Source organism: Neolamprologus brichardi, chromosome 16, assembly GCF_056152115.1.
Source record: "Neolamprologus brichardi isolate AB-2024 chromosome 16, ASM5615211v1, whole genome shotgun sequence".
Classification (NCBI taxonomy): Eukaryota; Metazoa; Chordata; class Actinopteri; order Cichliformes; family Cichlidae; genus Neolamprologus; species Neolamprologus brichardi.
Genome location: NC_142119.1, coordinates 8744877 through 8758283, shown reverse-complemented (window position 1 = coordinate 8758283; position 13407 = coordinate 8744877). Strand labels below are relative to the sequence as shown.

Here is a 13407-nt window from a genome sequence, read left to right as displayed (position 1 = left end):
TCAGCCAGTCATCAGTGATGTTGGAGTCACCGGTGGACTGAAACAATTATTCATGCTACTCTTCTGATTCTGTTCCAGGCCTCTCAGACCAGTTATATTCATATTTTAACGTTTAATGTTTATTGCATTTGTCTTGTTTCTATAAGTGGAGTCTGTAAGCATAACTGTGCCAAAAAAAGTCATTATTTAGACACCTTTTCACAGAGTGAGACACAAAATAAGTTTAACTATCTTAGATTGAAGTAGTACACAAAACTGCTCGCACGTTTCCTGAAAATGAACGAATCCTTCCTTTCTCTCGTTAATCTTTGCTTTTCCTTGTGACAATCGTTTTCTATAGGGAGCTGAAATATTATTGGTAGAGGAGCAGGCAAATGTTGCCTGCCTTGTCTGGACTCTGCACTCCTTGTACGCGTCTTTGAGGTGCGCACTGCTTCCAGAGTTTATCTGCCAGAGTGTGGCTTGATGTGTGGATTCTGAGAACCCACTGAGAATCTTACTTGTTTATTTTACAGTCGAGCTGACTGTTGACGGTAGGCCAAATGACCCTTTAGCTGCCGGGAAATATCCCGGTGCTCCCAGCGGACAGTCCGCCTCTGCTTTGGAATTTATTAAACCACTTTCAGGCTTCCGGAAGCTGTTTGCTCTCCACAGACATCGAGCTGTTCTCCAACTAGTCTACGCTCACTTTTTAAGTTTCTAATTTGAACAAACACTGCAATATTCACCACTGCTGTTGTTATTTTATATCAACTTGTATTTATATATATATGTCATAGTTTTGTTTTTGATTTATAAAAATGTCTCGTGATATCTTTGGACGGGCTGAAAAGTGACTTTATTTTGAAAAGCAAGGGCGGAAGCTGTGTACCTCATTGTCTTAACTTTGAAGTTCAGAGTGAGCTGAAGTACACCGTAACCGCTGCGCTCAGAGCAAACAGCGCTCAGAGAGAGAGACACACAGACAGAAGCGAGCAGTCTCACCTCCTTTCATACTTCAGATCAGACCTCTCCATCATGGATTCGTTTCTGGCTCGCTCTCTCTTCTCCGCCGGATAAACTTTTGGACTTACTTACGTATCATGGGAATATACCGTGGGTGCGCTCGGACCCGTGGATTTATACAGCCTTGATGGAAATCATGTCACCGCAGCAGGGGACCATGGGACAGAACAGGTCCGACTCTCTGACGGGAGAGAGCAAGGCGCTTCCCGACAGCAAAAAGGTACCTCTGAAGTATTGTAACGTTAACTAGGCGCACTTTCTGTTCGTGTGTGCGCGTTTTTGGGCTTGTTGTGGGTCTTCTTTTACTTTTGAATGACAGTATGAGATGTAAGACACAGAGCAGTATCTGCAAGAGTGAGTTAAAAGACCAAACGCACGTTTCTGTTCCTGGCTTGTTGGCTTCATTGTGTTATTTTCTGATATGTGTCTTTAAAAAAAAAAAAAAAAAAAAAAAAAAAAAAATCAGTCTTTCAACCCTCATCTGTGTGCTGCGCATCATGTCTAGAGGATTGTTAGGACTGAATTAAGACGCTTGACTGTTCCTCGTCCATTGTTATTGTGATTGCACATAGTATGAGCGTCTATGTGATCACAGTTTTTCACAGGCTTGATCAAGGTTTGTCCTTGAAGACTTGTGTGGATCCACCCTGTGCACGTGGAATAGTGTAATCTTAAGTGTGGAAAAAAGAAAAGCAAAACCAGAAGACTGGATTCTGGTCATTCTTTCCAACTTGTGATATATTATTATTATTATTATTATTATTATTATTATTATTGTTATTATTATTATTATTATTATTATTATTATTATTATTATTATTATTATTTTATAAAAAGTTGAACTTTTTACCCAAGAAAAACTCTTAAAAAACAAAACAAGTCATTACTTTGTTTTTTCATGCTGAGTGCAGAAAGTATGGCTGAAGCCAAACAACAGAAAAAAAATATATAAAGAGCGATTATTTGTTAATTTCACAGGCAACACGGGCATGGATGTTGCGCTTCGGTTAGTTGCGTGGCTTCTCTTCACTGAGAGCATAGCGTATTTAAACAGAAGAGGGGGAAAATAAACACATTTTGCGTGTCATTCCACATTACTGCCTGTGCTGTAAATCGAGGGCTATGCATTACAATTATTTCATGTAAATATTTCCCTCCAGATCTTCGTCGCTGATAGAGCAGACGATTCCCAGCGGCTGCTGAACGAACGCGTAGCGCCCCCTCCTCACGCCTGTTTAAAGCAAGTAACTGCAGCTTTCAGCATGGGAGGATGTGAGCGCTAAGTGCGAACATAAAGCAACAACTGGGTTAGAAAAGTTGACCATAGGTTAACAGGATGTGCGTGATGGTTGGCAAATATAATATGTACTCATATGATCTCCACTAGTTACTTCTGCACAGTACACTGGTGTTTTTCTAAGTATTTCACCACTTTCCAGGCCTGGAATTTTATAGTGAAAAATAGTGTTATGGATTTACAAAGGATGTTGCTGTAGCCCACCCCAACCTCTCCTTTCTCTTTCCCTTCTCTGAGCAATTGCTGCTCTTTGGCCTGTCTGCAACACACTGGGCTCTGCTCAGCCTTAGGAAGTTGTGAGAAATGCAATCTGTCAGCCAGAGCCTCGCAGAGTGAGAAAATGCTCATGAAAATAGAGTTTCCACATGCATCTCTTTGAGTAGGACTTGTTTTTTCCTCTCGGATATTTCTGTGAGAATGTGCTTTCTTGAATTGTACGTGACAGGCATGACAGGTACATAATGTGTACTTGTCCTGCAGCTTTACAGTCCAGACTTCCTCTTTGGCTTTAGCACACAGGCTGCATAATTTAAGACTTGAGGCTTCAGGGTGTCCTGCCTCGTGTCAGTCACCACGGCAGAACAACAAGATGACACCTGTCACCAACGTCGCTGGTGCGTTTGACAATCTGCGTGGAAACGAACCGAATTATCAAACTTACACAAAATTAATGGAAAAACCCAACCCGATTTAAAGGGTTTCCACAAAACCATGAAGTCAATTCAACTAATTTGTAGGTGTCAGATATTCATCTCAGGCAAGACGTGTCACTGTGAACTATTGTTCCTTTTTTAAAAAAAGAAAATAAGCACATTGAAGCTGATGCTTCTTTCTTTTTTTCCAAATGTCCAATAACTCACAGCATGTTGGGCTGGGCTGTAGCAACTCTGACCTCTATTACTAACAGGAGTTTGTTAAGAGAGGAATGTCACCCTTAAGTAACTCCAAAAAGATTCCAGGAAGCCGAGTCTTATTTAATTTGGGTCGCTACTTTAATTATTTCTTGCCTTCCTCTGATTGAATCACTGTAGTGTACGTTTTGGGGGAGGAGGAGGGGGAGGTATTGTGAGCTAACAAGGTTTTGGCATGCTGTAGGTTTAAATGAAATAGCTGTGGCGGACATAAAGATGCCTGTCATACTTCTGTGAGTGAGCGCACCATTTATCGTGCCACAGTGGGAATATGTGAACCATCATAAACATCACACGATGATGATATATTTCCCAGCTCCGGCCATCTTTTCTGTCTCGCTGTCACTTATTTTTCTGTCTGCCTCCATCTCGCTCGTTTCCTCTTTTCCCTCCTTTTTAACTGCCGTCACTTCTCCTATTTCTTTAGTCGCTTTCTTCCCTTCTCTGTAAGTCCTGTATTTCCTGCATCGACCACAGCTAAACAGCCAGCTCAGAGCAGTGCTGACTGTGTGCTTTGTCTTTGCGTGTTGTACCAAACCGAAAACAGTGACGCAAAGTAATGTCTCTGACCCACGTCTCTCACCTCTCTCTCTCTGACTGTGCAGAAGATGAAGACCCTGGCGCAGAGACGACAGTCAGCTCCTTCACTCGTCATCAGCAAAGCACTCACCAGATCAAGAAGCACGTCCAGGTATCAACAAACACAAATACTGAGGTGCTGTCACCACTGTGTGCCATATTTCTCCCCTTTTTCTTCATAAACTATCGACCCTACCATGCATGCTTTATAAAGGCTTTATAAACTGAATTTAATGTATTGAAAAAATCCTTTTCCTGCTCTCTTTGCCTAGTAACCTGTTATTTTTTGCACGTACAGACTTTCTAGATTGTTTAAACATAACTTTTCTAGTTGCTCATGTTTGCAGACTTCATGCATTTTGATGGATATTTGCACTGACTCACAAACTTCCTAGAAAGTACTTTCTAGGAAGAAGTTTGATGAGGTGATATGCAAGGGTCTAGACAAGTATAGCTACGAGGCTGAGATAAAAATCACTGATTAGAAAATATATGCCTCTGATGAGCAAAAGTGGAAGCCTTTGGTTCCAGGTCTGAGGTGTTTAGTATTTCAGACACACATTAAAGTGTCTAATTTCATCACTTAGATTCAGATATCTCTCCCCTTTTCTGTCACATTCAGTGTCCTCAGACATCAGAATTAAGACTGCCAGGCCTTTCTGACTCATTCATCGAGGGCTTTTAAATCCTCACTTCCATCAGAACTGTCGAGCTTTTCATCACCCTCGTATCTCACAAATCCCTTCATCCTCCTTCAATAGTTTCGGAAATAAGCTATTACAAACCCTCCAGGAAGGGTATTTGTTTACTAGAAACTTTGTTTCTGTTATGCACTCTGTTTAATTTTCTGCCAGTGCCAGCTTTTTGAGGTTTTTAGAGGAAAAACACTTTGAGGCAGGCTGGCTTTTCAAAGCACTTTGAGGCTTTAGAAAGTTTTCATGTCGTCATGATTTCACCTACAAGCGAGTGCCTGGTGAATAAACCTGATGCCTTCCCACTGCCACTGTTACATTATAGAGAATTGCTGTTGGCAGCTTTTATGGAGATCAGGATGGTAAATCTTCACGATTTCGACAAAATCTTAAATAGGCAATTGTTGTTGTAGGGTCTGTGTGTGTCTGTGTGTGCATATGTGCTAAACAGAGTTAGAAAGACAACTTAGATGCTCTGTTTGGATGCAGAGTGCGACACCATGAGACCATTTATTGAGTGAAAGACAAACAGAGGCTGCCTGAGAGTCTGTCCAAGTCTGACCTGTGTGTGTGTGTGTGTGTGTGTGTGCGCGCGTGTGTGTGTGTGAGCTGACCTGACGCTCTCAGCTGTCACCCTTAACCCCTGACCTCACATCAGGAGGCTTAGAGGCCGGTGGAGGTCAGCTGGGGTCAGAACCTAACATGTCAGTGAGTGTGTGAAGTAGTTATTAAGGTCTGGATATGTGTGTGCAGGGGTGCTACCAGCTGAGTGCTTAGATGACTGAGAGTAGGTAAAGGCTGATGTGACTTTCATGCAGCAGGTGCTTTTCTTTCTTTCTTTCTTTATTAACTGGGCACTTTTTATTATGAATGCATATTTGTTGTTGTTAAGATTTGCAAACCACATGCAGGCTGTTATAAAACCCCGGAGCCCCAATTAAAGCAGTTAGAATGGGTATATCCATGTGCCAGCAGGTCTTGGCAGTGGGTTGCACATCATTGTATCACTGCAGTGTTCTTTAAAAAGGCTCTACTGCTGTTACAAACTCTCCTTGCACAAATTTTTATTGTAAGCAAGCAGCTTTTTTGTTCTATTTGATAACTTCTTGCCCTTATAGGCTAGGATTTATTGTCAAGTCTTTAACTTTATGCTAAAGAGCTACTCTCTGAGAATTGACTTGCTGAGTGTCCTGTTGGTCTGGCATTTTCATCTTGTTCATAAAGCTGTTACTCACTCACAGTCAGTTCATTTTTTCAGTATTGAGAACAGCTGGAAAAAACAGATTTACATATTAAATAGTGCAGAGCAGCTAAAGCAGCTACAAAGTGAAACACACCTCAGGCTTTGATTTGAGTTTCTGTTTTGTTTTTTCGTCTCATCTCTGAACTCTTTCCCCCTTTTTTTCCCTCTGCTCATGACTCGTGCAGTCAGTGAACTGCGCTGAGTTTTGGCTCCTGTTCACTTTTTAAAATAACAGTGCTACAGTGAACTGAGTTCTGAGGTACCGGGGGAAAAAACAAAAAACAAAACGAAGGATTAAAAAAAAATTGGCATGGTGAAGTTTCCATTGCTTGGAGTGTGTCTTTTTTCACAAGAGATTCTTTTTTCTTCTTTCCCTCCCCTCTGTCCCTGAGATGCGTCCTTGCCTGCGTTTCCCATCAGCCCTAAGAGGCACCGGAAGGGTCTCTGGACCTTTAGCGCAGCCATTTACATCACCTCCGTGCACAAATTCTCACACTTCATCTCGAAGTATAACGTCATCCCTTTGCCTCCCAACTACAGTGCGGGGGATTAAGGGTCTCCTTCAACCTTCAGGCAATGAAATCTATACACATGAACCCTTCCTGACCTCACACTTTCACGTGCTATCAGCCACAGTGTCACCGCAACACACACGCACACATAAATGTGACAACCACACGGCTCTTTACTTAATCTTAAATCTAATCTTATTCCTGAGTAATGACTTTTAGAAATGTAAAAAAATATTAAAAACATCTCAGTTTTCAGTTTTTTTCCTGGTTGTTGACATCTGGATCTCAAAATGACAAATTCAAGGACACACACCCACTTGCACATCATGCAAAAATCATTTCCTGGTTGTAATAATGAGCTCTGTTAAGGATATCATGGCTGACAGCCCCTAGGCAATTCTAGCTCCTGATTCTGACCTCATCCCTGTGTGTGTGTGTGTGTGTGTGTGTGTGTGTGCGTGTGTGTGTGCTTCCTTGTCTATATCAGTGCACTAGTGTCAGGATGAACTAACATTATATTTTGCCTATGAACCTATCTGATGCACGCAGAGCAAAAAAAGGTCAAGGTTTAATTGTTTTATGTGCAGTAATGAGTTGTTAGTGAGTTATTGTTAATGGTTATTATAGTGTATCTGAATCAGATGTTGCCTGGCTGTTCAGTTTCCTTCAAATCTGTAGAGCTTTTTAGCCTTTTTTAGCTTTTGGTTTTGGGTTTCCCATCCTTTTAGGGGTCTAATTAGCAATAGAAAGATGCAAAATAGTCCCCTTTTCAGGTTTTAGGAAGGTTAAGGAGTTGTTCTGTAGAAGGCAAAAGGCACCTATCAAAGCTCCTGACCTAGTTACAACTATAGTAGGAATGTAATTCAGAAATGTGTGAGTAATGAAGTGAGTAATCTCTTTATTGCCAGTCTTACTGCAGCTTTCTGGGGTTTTTATGCCACGATAAACAAAAGCTTCCACTGTGATTCGGGCGATGGTGCGGAGTGGAGTGTGTTTATGCAAAAATGATGTCTTCCCAAATCCGCTTGTTAACAGACGGTCTCTTTTCACTGCTTCGTGCACAGAGATGCCAATTGTTGCTTGTCTGAAGATCTTTTATCTGGGACAAAGAGGTCAGGCTGTTGGTGATTCAACCCTCCTCGTGCAGAAACATATGCAAAGGTTCAACGGGTGGCATCTCTTGTAGTTGGGGGAAGGGGGTCTCCAAATTAAATAACGTTATCTGCACTTCACCAGTCTCTCCTCTGCTCTCTGTTTCACTTTGCGCAGAGCAGAGGAGACGAAAGAAGAAACTAGCTTTGACTGAAGACTGCTGAACTGTGCTGAAATTTAATGAATGGTCACAAAATGAATAAAATATTTAGCTTCTTACATTATTTTCCTTTCGATTTCTTCCCCCCTTTAATTTCTTGTGGCTTGGGCTTCCCCTTTAAGGTGGTGAAAGAGGAAACACGGACATCTCTGACTTTGCTCTTTCGTCCTATCTTTATTTTTATTCCCTGTCAGAATTTATTTCATGAGAAATAAGAGCGAGGCTGAAAGTTTGCTCTGAACATATTTCCATTTATTTGCTTCTTCTCACCATGTGTTGACTTAATACAGGAAAAGCAGATTTGCCACCAAAGACAAATTAGCAGACAAATTAATGACCCAGATGAGGCACAGAGACACATAAATGACACTCAGAGTTCTTCTCAGGGTTATTATCAAAGCTGAGCAGATGGACAGAGTTATGTAAGTGTCATTTCTGCCCTGAGGGAGTCAGTCTGTTCTGTCTAGGCTGACTGTTTGACAGCTGGGGAGACTTTAAACTGTGCATCAAGACACAGCAATATAAGCAAAGCAGCGCATCTAGCCCCACTAAGGTCCCGATACAATGGGAAATACCTGGAACTGGAAATAAGTGGTAAAAAGAAAGTGGAAACAATGAGTGGAAAGAAAGCTAAGCAACAAACAAGACAAGCATAGAAAGTTCCAGCTGTTTGTCCAGCTGTTTTTCCTCTGGGTATGTAGCACTTACACCTGATGGATCATACTTATGTCCATGACTAAGGCTTTACTTATCTTCCTCATCCCGGCCTTCATGGTTTAAATACTCGGTGGACTACATGTGTGCTTTTGCTGCACGAGGCTGAGGAGATGCCACAGCCACAGGCTTTTCTTTACACGTGAAAAAGCTCCATTTCTTTCTGCAGCTGGGTTTTCATTTGGGCCGTCACAATAAGTTAGCAGGGTCTGGCTCAGTGATGAGGATGCTTTTCTTTGTGATTCAAATTTGGCCTTTTTATTGAACACCAATTCTGTCTTCTTCATTCTCTGTAACGCTTGTTTTTTTATAATTCCATCCCTCGAGCTTTATAACTTCGTAGTTCTCGGTTTCACGGTGTCGTTTTCTTTTCTCGATACGCTCAACTCCTCGTCAATCAGGCGTTTAACGATTAGGAGGCATTTTTTCACAAATCTGTCAGTTTTTGCTGTGTAAATGAAACTCACTTGTGACTGTCAGACTGGGTGATTTATGCTTATAAGACTTTTATGCAGAAATGTTTCCCGCTCCTGCTTAAATATTCATGCGGGGACATTAGTATGCGGCGTTGTGCAGCTCATTGTACAACTCCCGCTCCCTCCTCCCATATCGTGTTTTAGAAAGTCAACAGTTCTCCTCACGGAGCCGTGCCTGAACAAAGGTGGCCATGTATGCGCGGGCGGGGTGGACGCTCAATTTATCAACATCACACGATGCACATTGGAGCCATTAGCTGTTCATCCGTCCGATTCAGCTGTCACTCTAACATTTAGGAGGAAGGGATGTGCGGTGAATACGGAAGATGTTGCCTTTTTTGTGTGGAAGTGAGATGTGAAAGAGGCTTTACAGGAAGGTGTTATTGTCCATGTTGATCTGTGCGTGTGTGTCCCAGATAGCAAGGAGACATTGAACAGATGTTGATTTTCCATCTGAACCATCAGAATCGTCATGCTTGAAATGTCAACACAAAACCAATGTTGAAACAACATTGAAATACTGATGAAACCTGACACTGACATTGAAATAACATTGATTCACTGTTGTTCTGTCATCGTTGATTTTTGATCTATTTATAGTTGACAAGGTGACAACAATCACGTTGAAAAACCATTGATTTATGGTTTCGCGGGAAATTAAAGCTGCTACCACTTGGACTATTCCATAGCCCCCCCTCTCACAGTGGTACATCCCTTCAGGTAACCATTGTCTTGTACGGTAGAGCGGGACATTAGATTTACTCTCAGCGGAATTGACCGGAGAAGGCATCAGTTCATGCACTGCACTGGCCTGCACCACGATTAATATAAGGTAAGAATGAATGACTTTTGTTCTATTCGTTATTTTCACGGTTGCATTTGAATAACAGTAAAAAACAAACAAACTTGTTAATGTAAAGTTTCGGACAAAATGTGGGAGCCCGAAATTGTGTCTACTTTCATCTTACAATCCGGCAACAAATAAACTGCACTGCGAACAAAGTCAACAAAGAAAACATTTTCATTTCATACTTTTCCGTTATATTCGCTTACAAAGCTAGCTAGCTAGCTGTAACGCTTCGAGGGTTCCTTTGTTCTTGCCGTCGCCTCGGAGCTTGACCCAGACTTTCGCTCTGCAGTTGCTTTTTAGCATAGTACTACAAAAAATTGTAAATCTGTGATATATGATTGATAAACGTAAAGGTAACTGTATAAATGTGTTCAATGACTTTGTTACTTTTAATGATTGGAGAGCACCCGCTTCGATTCGCACTCAATTCAAACTTCACGTTGCACGCTCACCTAACTTCACGTTGCACGCTCACCTAACTTCACGTTGCACGCTCACCTAACTTCACGTTGCACGCTCACCTAACTTCACGTTGCACGCTCACCTAACTTCACGTTGCACGCTCACCTAACTTCACGTTGCACGCTCACCTAACTTCACGTTGCACGCTCACCTAACTTCACGTTGCACGCTCACCTAACTTCACGTTGCACGCTCACCTAACTTCACGTTGCACGCTCACCTAACTTCACGTTGCACGCTCACCTAACTTCACGTTGCACGCTCACCTAACTTCACGTTGCACGCTCACCTAACTTCACGTTGCACGCTCACCTAACTTCACGTTGCACGCTCACCTAACTTCACGTTGCACGCTCACCTAACTTTACGATGCACGCTCACCTACCTTGCGTTTGCACCTTTTGTCCACACGTAAACTGCGTTTTATTATTTATTTATTAGTTTTTCGCCTCTCACTGCTTAAGCCATTAATCTTTCTGGAATTGTTTTTTTAAACAGATGCGACCTCACAAAAGATATTAGCTATGCAGTCAGACCTGACGACAGCTGTTAACGAACTCCGTGAGGAGGTCAGAGCCATCCGCCATCCCTGCTGAAATGAATCGGTAGATGCTGGGGTACTGCCTCTGGATTTGCCCTTGCACAACATTGAGGAGCTAAACAATGCAGAGGCAGCTCTTCAATCATAAGAGGCAAATAAGGCAATGGTAAGTATATAAAGGTTATGTACACTTTGTAACTATAAAGTGTAATAGCTGTCAGATGTGATTTAAATACATAACAACAGCCTGTTGATTAAACACACAAGCACTTGCATACACATTTAAGACATGAGACACGCTAATTCCATCTCTTAAAATGTGTCTATAGGTGAGACGCTTTGCCTTGATTGGAGGGACCACACTGGAGGTGCGAGTCCGCCGTGTAATGGCTTATGCCATTACAAACGAGCTGGCCTCGGTACTCAACTGGGCAGGGAAAAAAACCAAGGACCAGACAAAGCAAAAAATGGCATTTAAAGATACAGCGCTCTGCAAATGCATATATGGTGGTAAGTTTTACAGTTTTTTTGCTATATTACTTTGTCTTTCTTAATAACAAGACTTTCATGTCCGGTTAATCTGGAGATGGAGTCTTTGGTCTTTGGCTTGTTTAGTCCTCGGGTTGTAGTTGTACAGCCCGAGGACCCCATGTTTATTTTGTTTTAAAGGATACACGGCACACCATGCTAAGACTTATCACTTTTTCCGCTCATAGCTCTTTGGGAATCAAATGCGGCAGTTTGCAGATTTACGCCTGGTGACTTTCATGTTTATCAGCCTAGGAGTTTACATACTTTCTCCCCGCTGAAGACAGTTACCAAGAGCTCATTCATGTGCTCTAATTCACTTTTTGTGTTTGTGTGTGTGTATTTTTTTCCTAGATGGCCTGACGCAGCAGTTAGGGGCAAACTCTATGTCCGAGTTTGTCTTTGCACAAGCAGTGCAGAAATGGCTCCAATACGCCCCAGATCGTATGGGTATGGGTGGTGCAGGACGCACATCATGCATCCCCATCCCAGAGTAAAAAATTACAAACTTCTGTGAAACATATAAATGTAAATAGGAAACTGTCTTTTTAATAAAGTATTTAGCAAACGAAACATGCCTATTGACCTTTTTTTTGTTTATTTTTTTTCTCTGTTACATCACATGCAATGCTTTCTTATTTTAGGATATTAATATTGACATGATACATTGTGAGACATTTGTTGTTGTTGTTTTTTATAAAGGGTGTCCAATTTGAGGAATAAGTACAATTATGTGTTTAGGTGGTTTAAGTATTGATGGAAACATGCAGTAGTTTAGTATTGGTTAAAATACTTATAAAGAAAGGTAGATTTCCAGTCATGATTTAACTGTTGTTTTAATAAAAAGCAACTGTGCGAAAGAGGTGGAAAATCAACACCATAGCTCAACAGTGTTTCAATATCAGAATCTGACATTGTTTCAATGTCAGGTTTCAACATTGATTCAACATCAAAACCTGACGTTGTTTCAACATTAAAAAAGGGTGCAAGAGTGACGTTAGGTCAACGTCACACTTCAACGTTGGTTCAATGACGTCGCCTGATATTGACTCAACGTTGTTTCAATGTTTCCTTGCTATCTGGGGTGTGTGTGTGTGTGTGTGTGTGTGTGTGGGCTCTTCTGACAGAAGCATTTCTCAACTACATTTCGGTGTCCCTCTCTGTTTTAGGGGGTGTGCAACGTTACGTTATGGTGCCATCTTGAAAGATTTAATAAGAGCCAGCTATCAGCTGTGCTTTGAAGAATTTATATTTGTGATATGAGGGCGATGCAAAGAAAGACATGCATTAGTTATATGACTGGAGGGTAAGGGTAAATAGACAAAAGAAATGAAACTGCGTCACACGGAAAGTATTTATTTTTTAAGCTGTAAGTGTGCCCGTGTAGTCGTCCTGGATCCTGGTTCTGCAGGCCAACATCTTCCACTGAATCACTGATGCTCTGCTGGCTAAATTCACTGAACCTAATTAAATTTACTGAGCCCACATATGAATTTATTTTTGGATGACACACAAAGACAAATAATATGAAAGCACTCTAGCGTGGCCGTCTGGTTTTTGTTAATTAATTACGTAACCGCTTATGCTGTAGCTGGAAGGACTTTGGCGAATCAGAGATTCATCTTCCCCGGCTTCCAAATATTGCTTCTTTCTCCGATTTTTGCAGCAGAAAAGTGTGTCCTTGCATGTGTCCTGGTAGGCATCGGGGGTGAGAAACTATCCTAAAAAGAGGGTGTGTGCATGCATTAGAGTGTATGTGTTTGTGTTTGCACACGTCTGTTTACATGAAAGAGACTAAGAAAAGCGGAGAAAGATTTAAAATGTGTACGTAAGTGGATATTTGGGTCTTTTATCAGCCACCTCCAAATAAACAGGAAAGGATGGAGCTCTCAAATGATTTCCTCTTCCTCTAAAAAATGATTTTGCTTTGTAGCCAAACAATTTCCCTGATGTTCTAAAACTATAATCTTGTCTTTTTTTGTATTAGTTAGATTAGGTGCGTTGGGAATAAGAGTCGGAATGAGGAGAAAAATGAGGAGGAATGCTTAAATTTAGAGCTATTTGGAGGGTCAGCTAAGCCTTTTCACAGCTTGGCTCACATGCTACGTGGGATTCCTGCTTTCACTTACACGATTCCTGGTTGTTTCACATTCTGTATAAGTTTGGAGGAAAAAAACCCTCCACAAGAAAACATGCAGGAATAAAGAGTAAAGTATTACTCCACCAAACCAAATGTGTGTGGAAATAAAGTCGTGGTCTTGTGGCCAACATAATACAAAACGTTG

At 41.5% G+C, this 13407-nt stretch overlaps 1 protein-coding gene across 1 annotated transcript in view; it reads left to right on the top strand.

Moving 5' to 3' along the window:
* Positions 1-954: 954 nt before the first annotated feature.
* arhgap20 (Rho GTPase activating protein 20) overlaps positions 955-13407 on the top strand; it is a 35238-nt gene continuing 22785 nt past the window's right edge. Inside the window, exons 1-2 of the mRNA XM_006793629.3 lie at positions 955-1225; positions 3819-3904. Coding sequence (XP_006793692.2) covers positions 1133-1225; positions 3819-3904 — 179 coding nt within the window. The 5' untranslated portion in view covers positions 955-1132. The remainder of the gene's footprint in view (positions 1226-3818; positions 3905-13407) is intronic.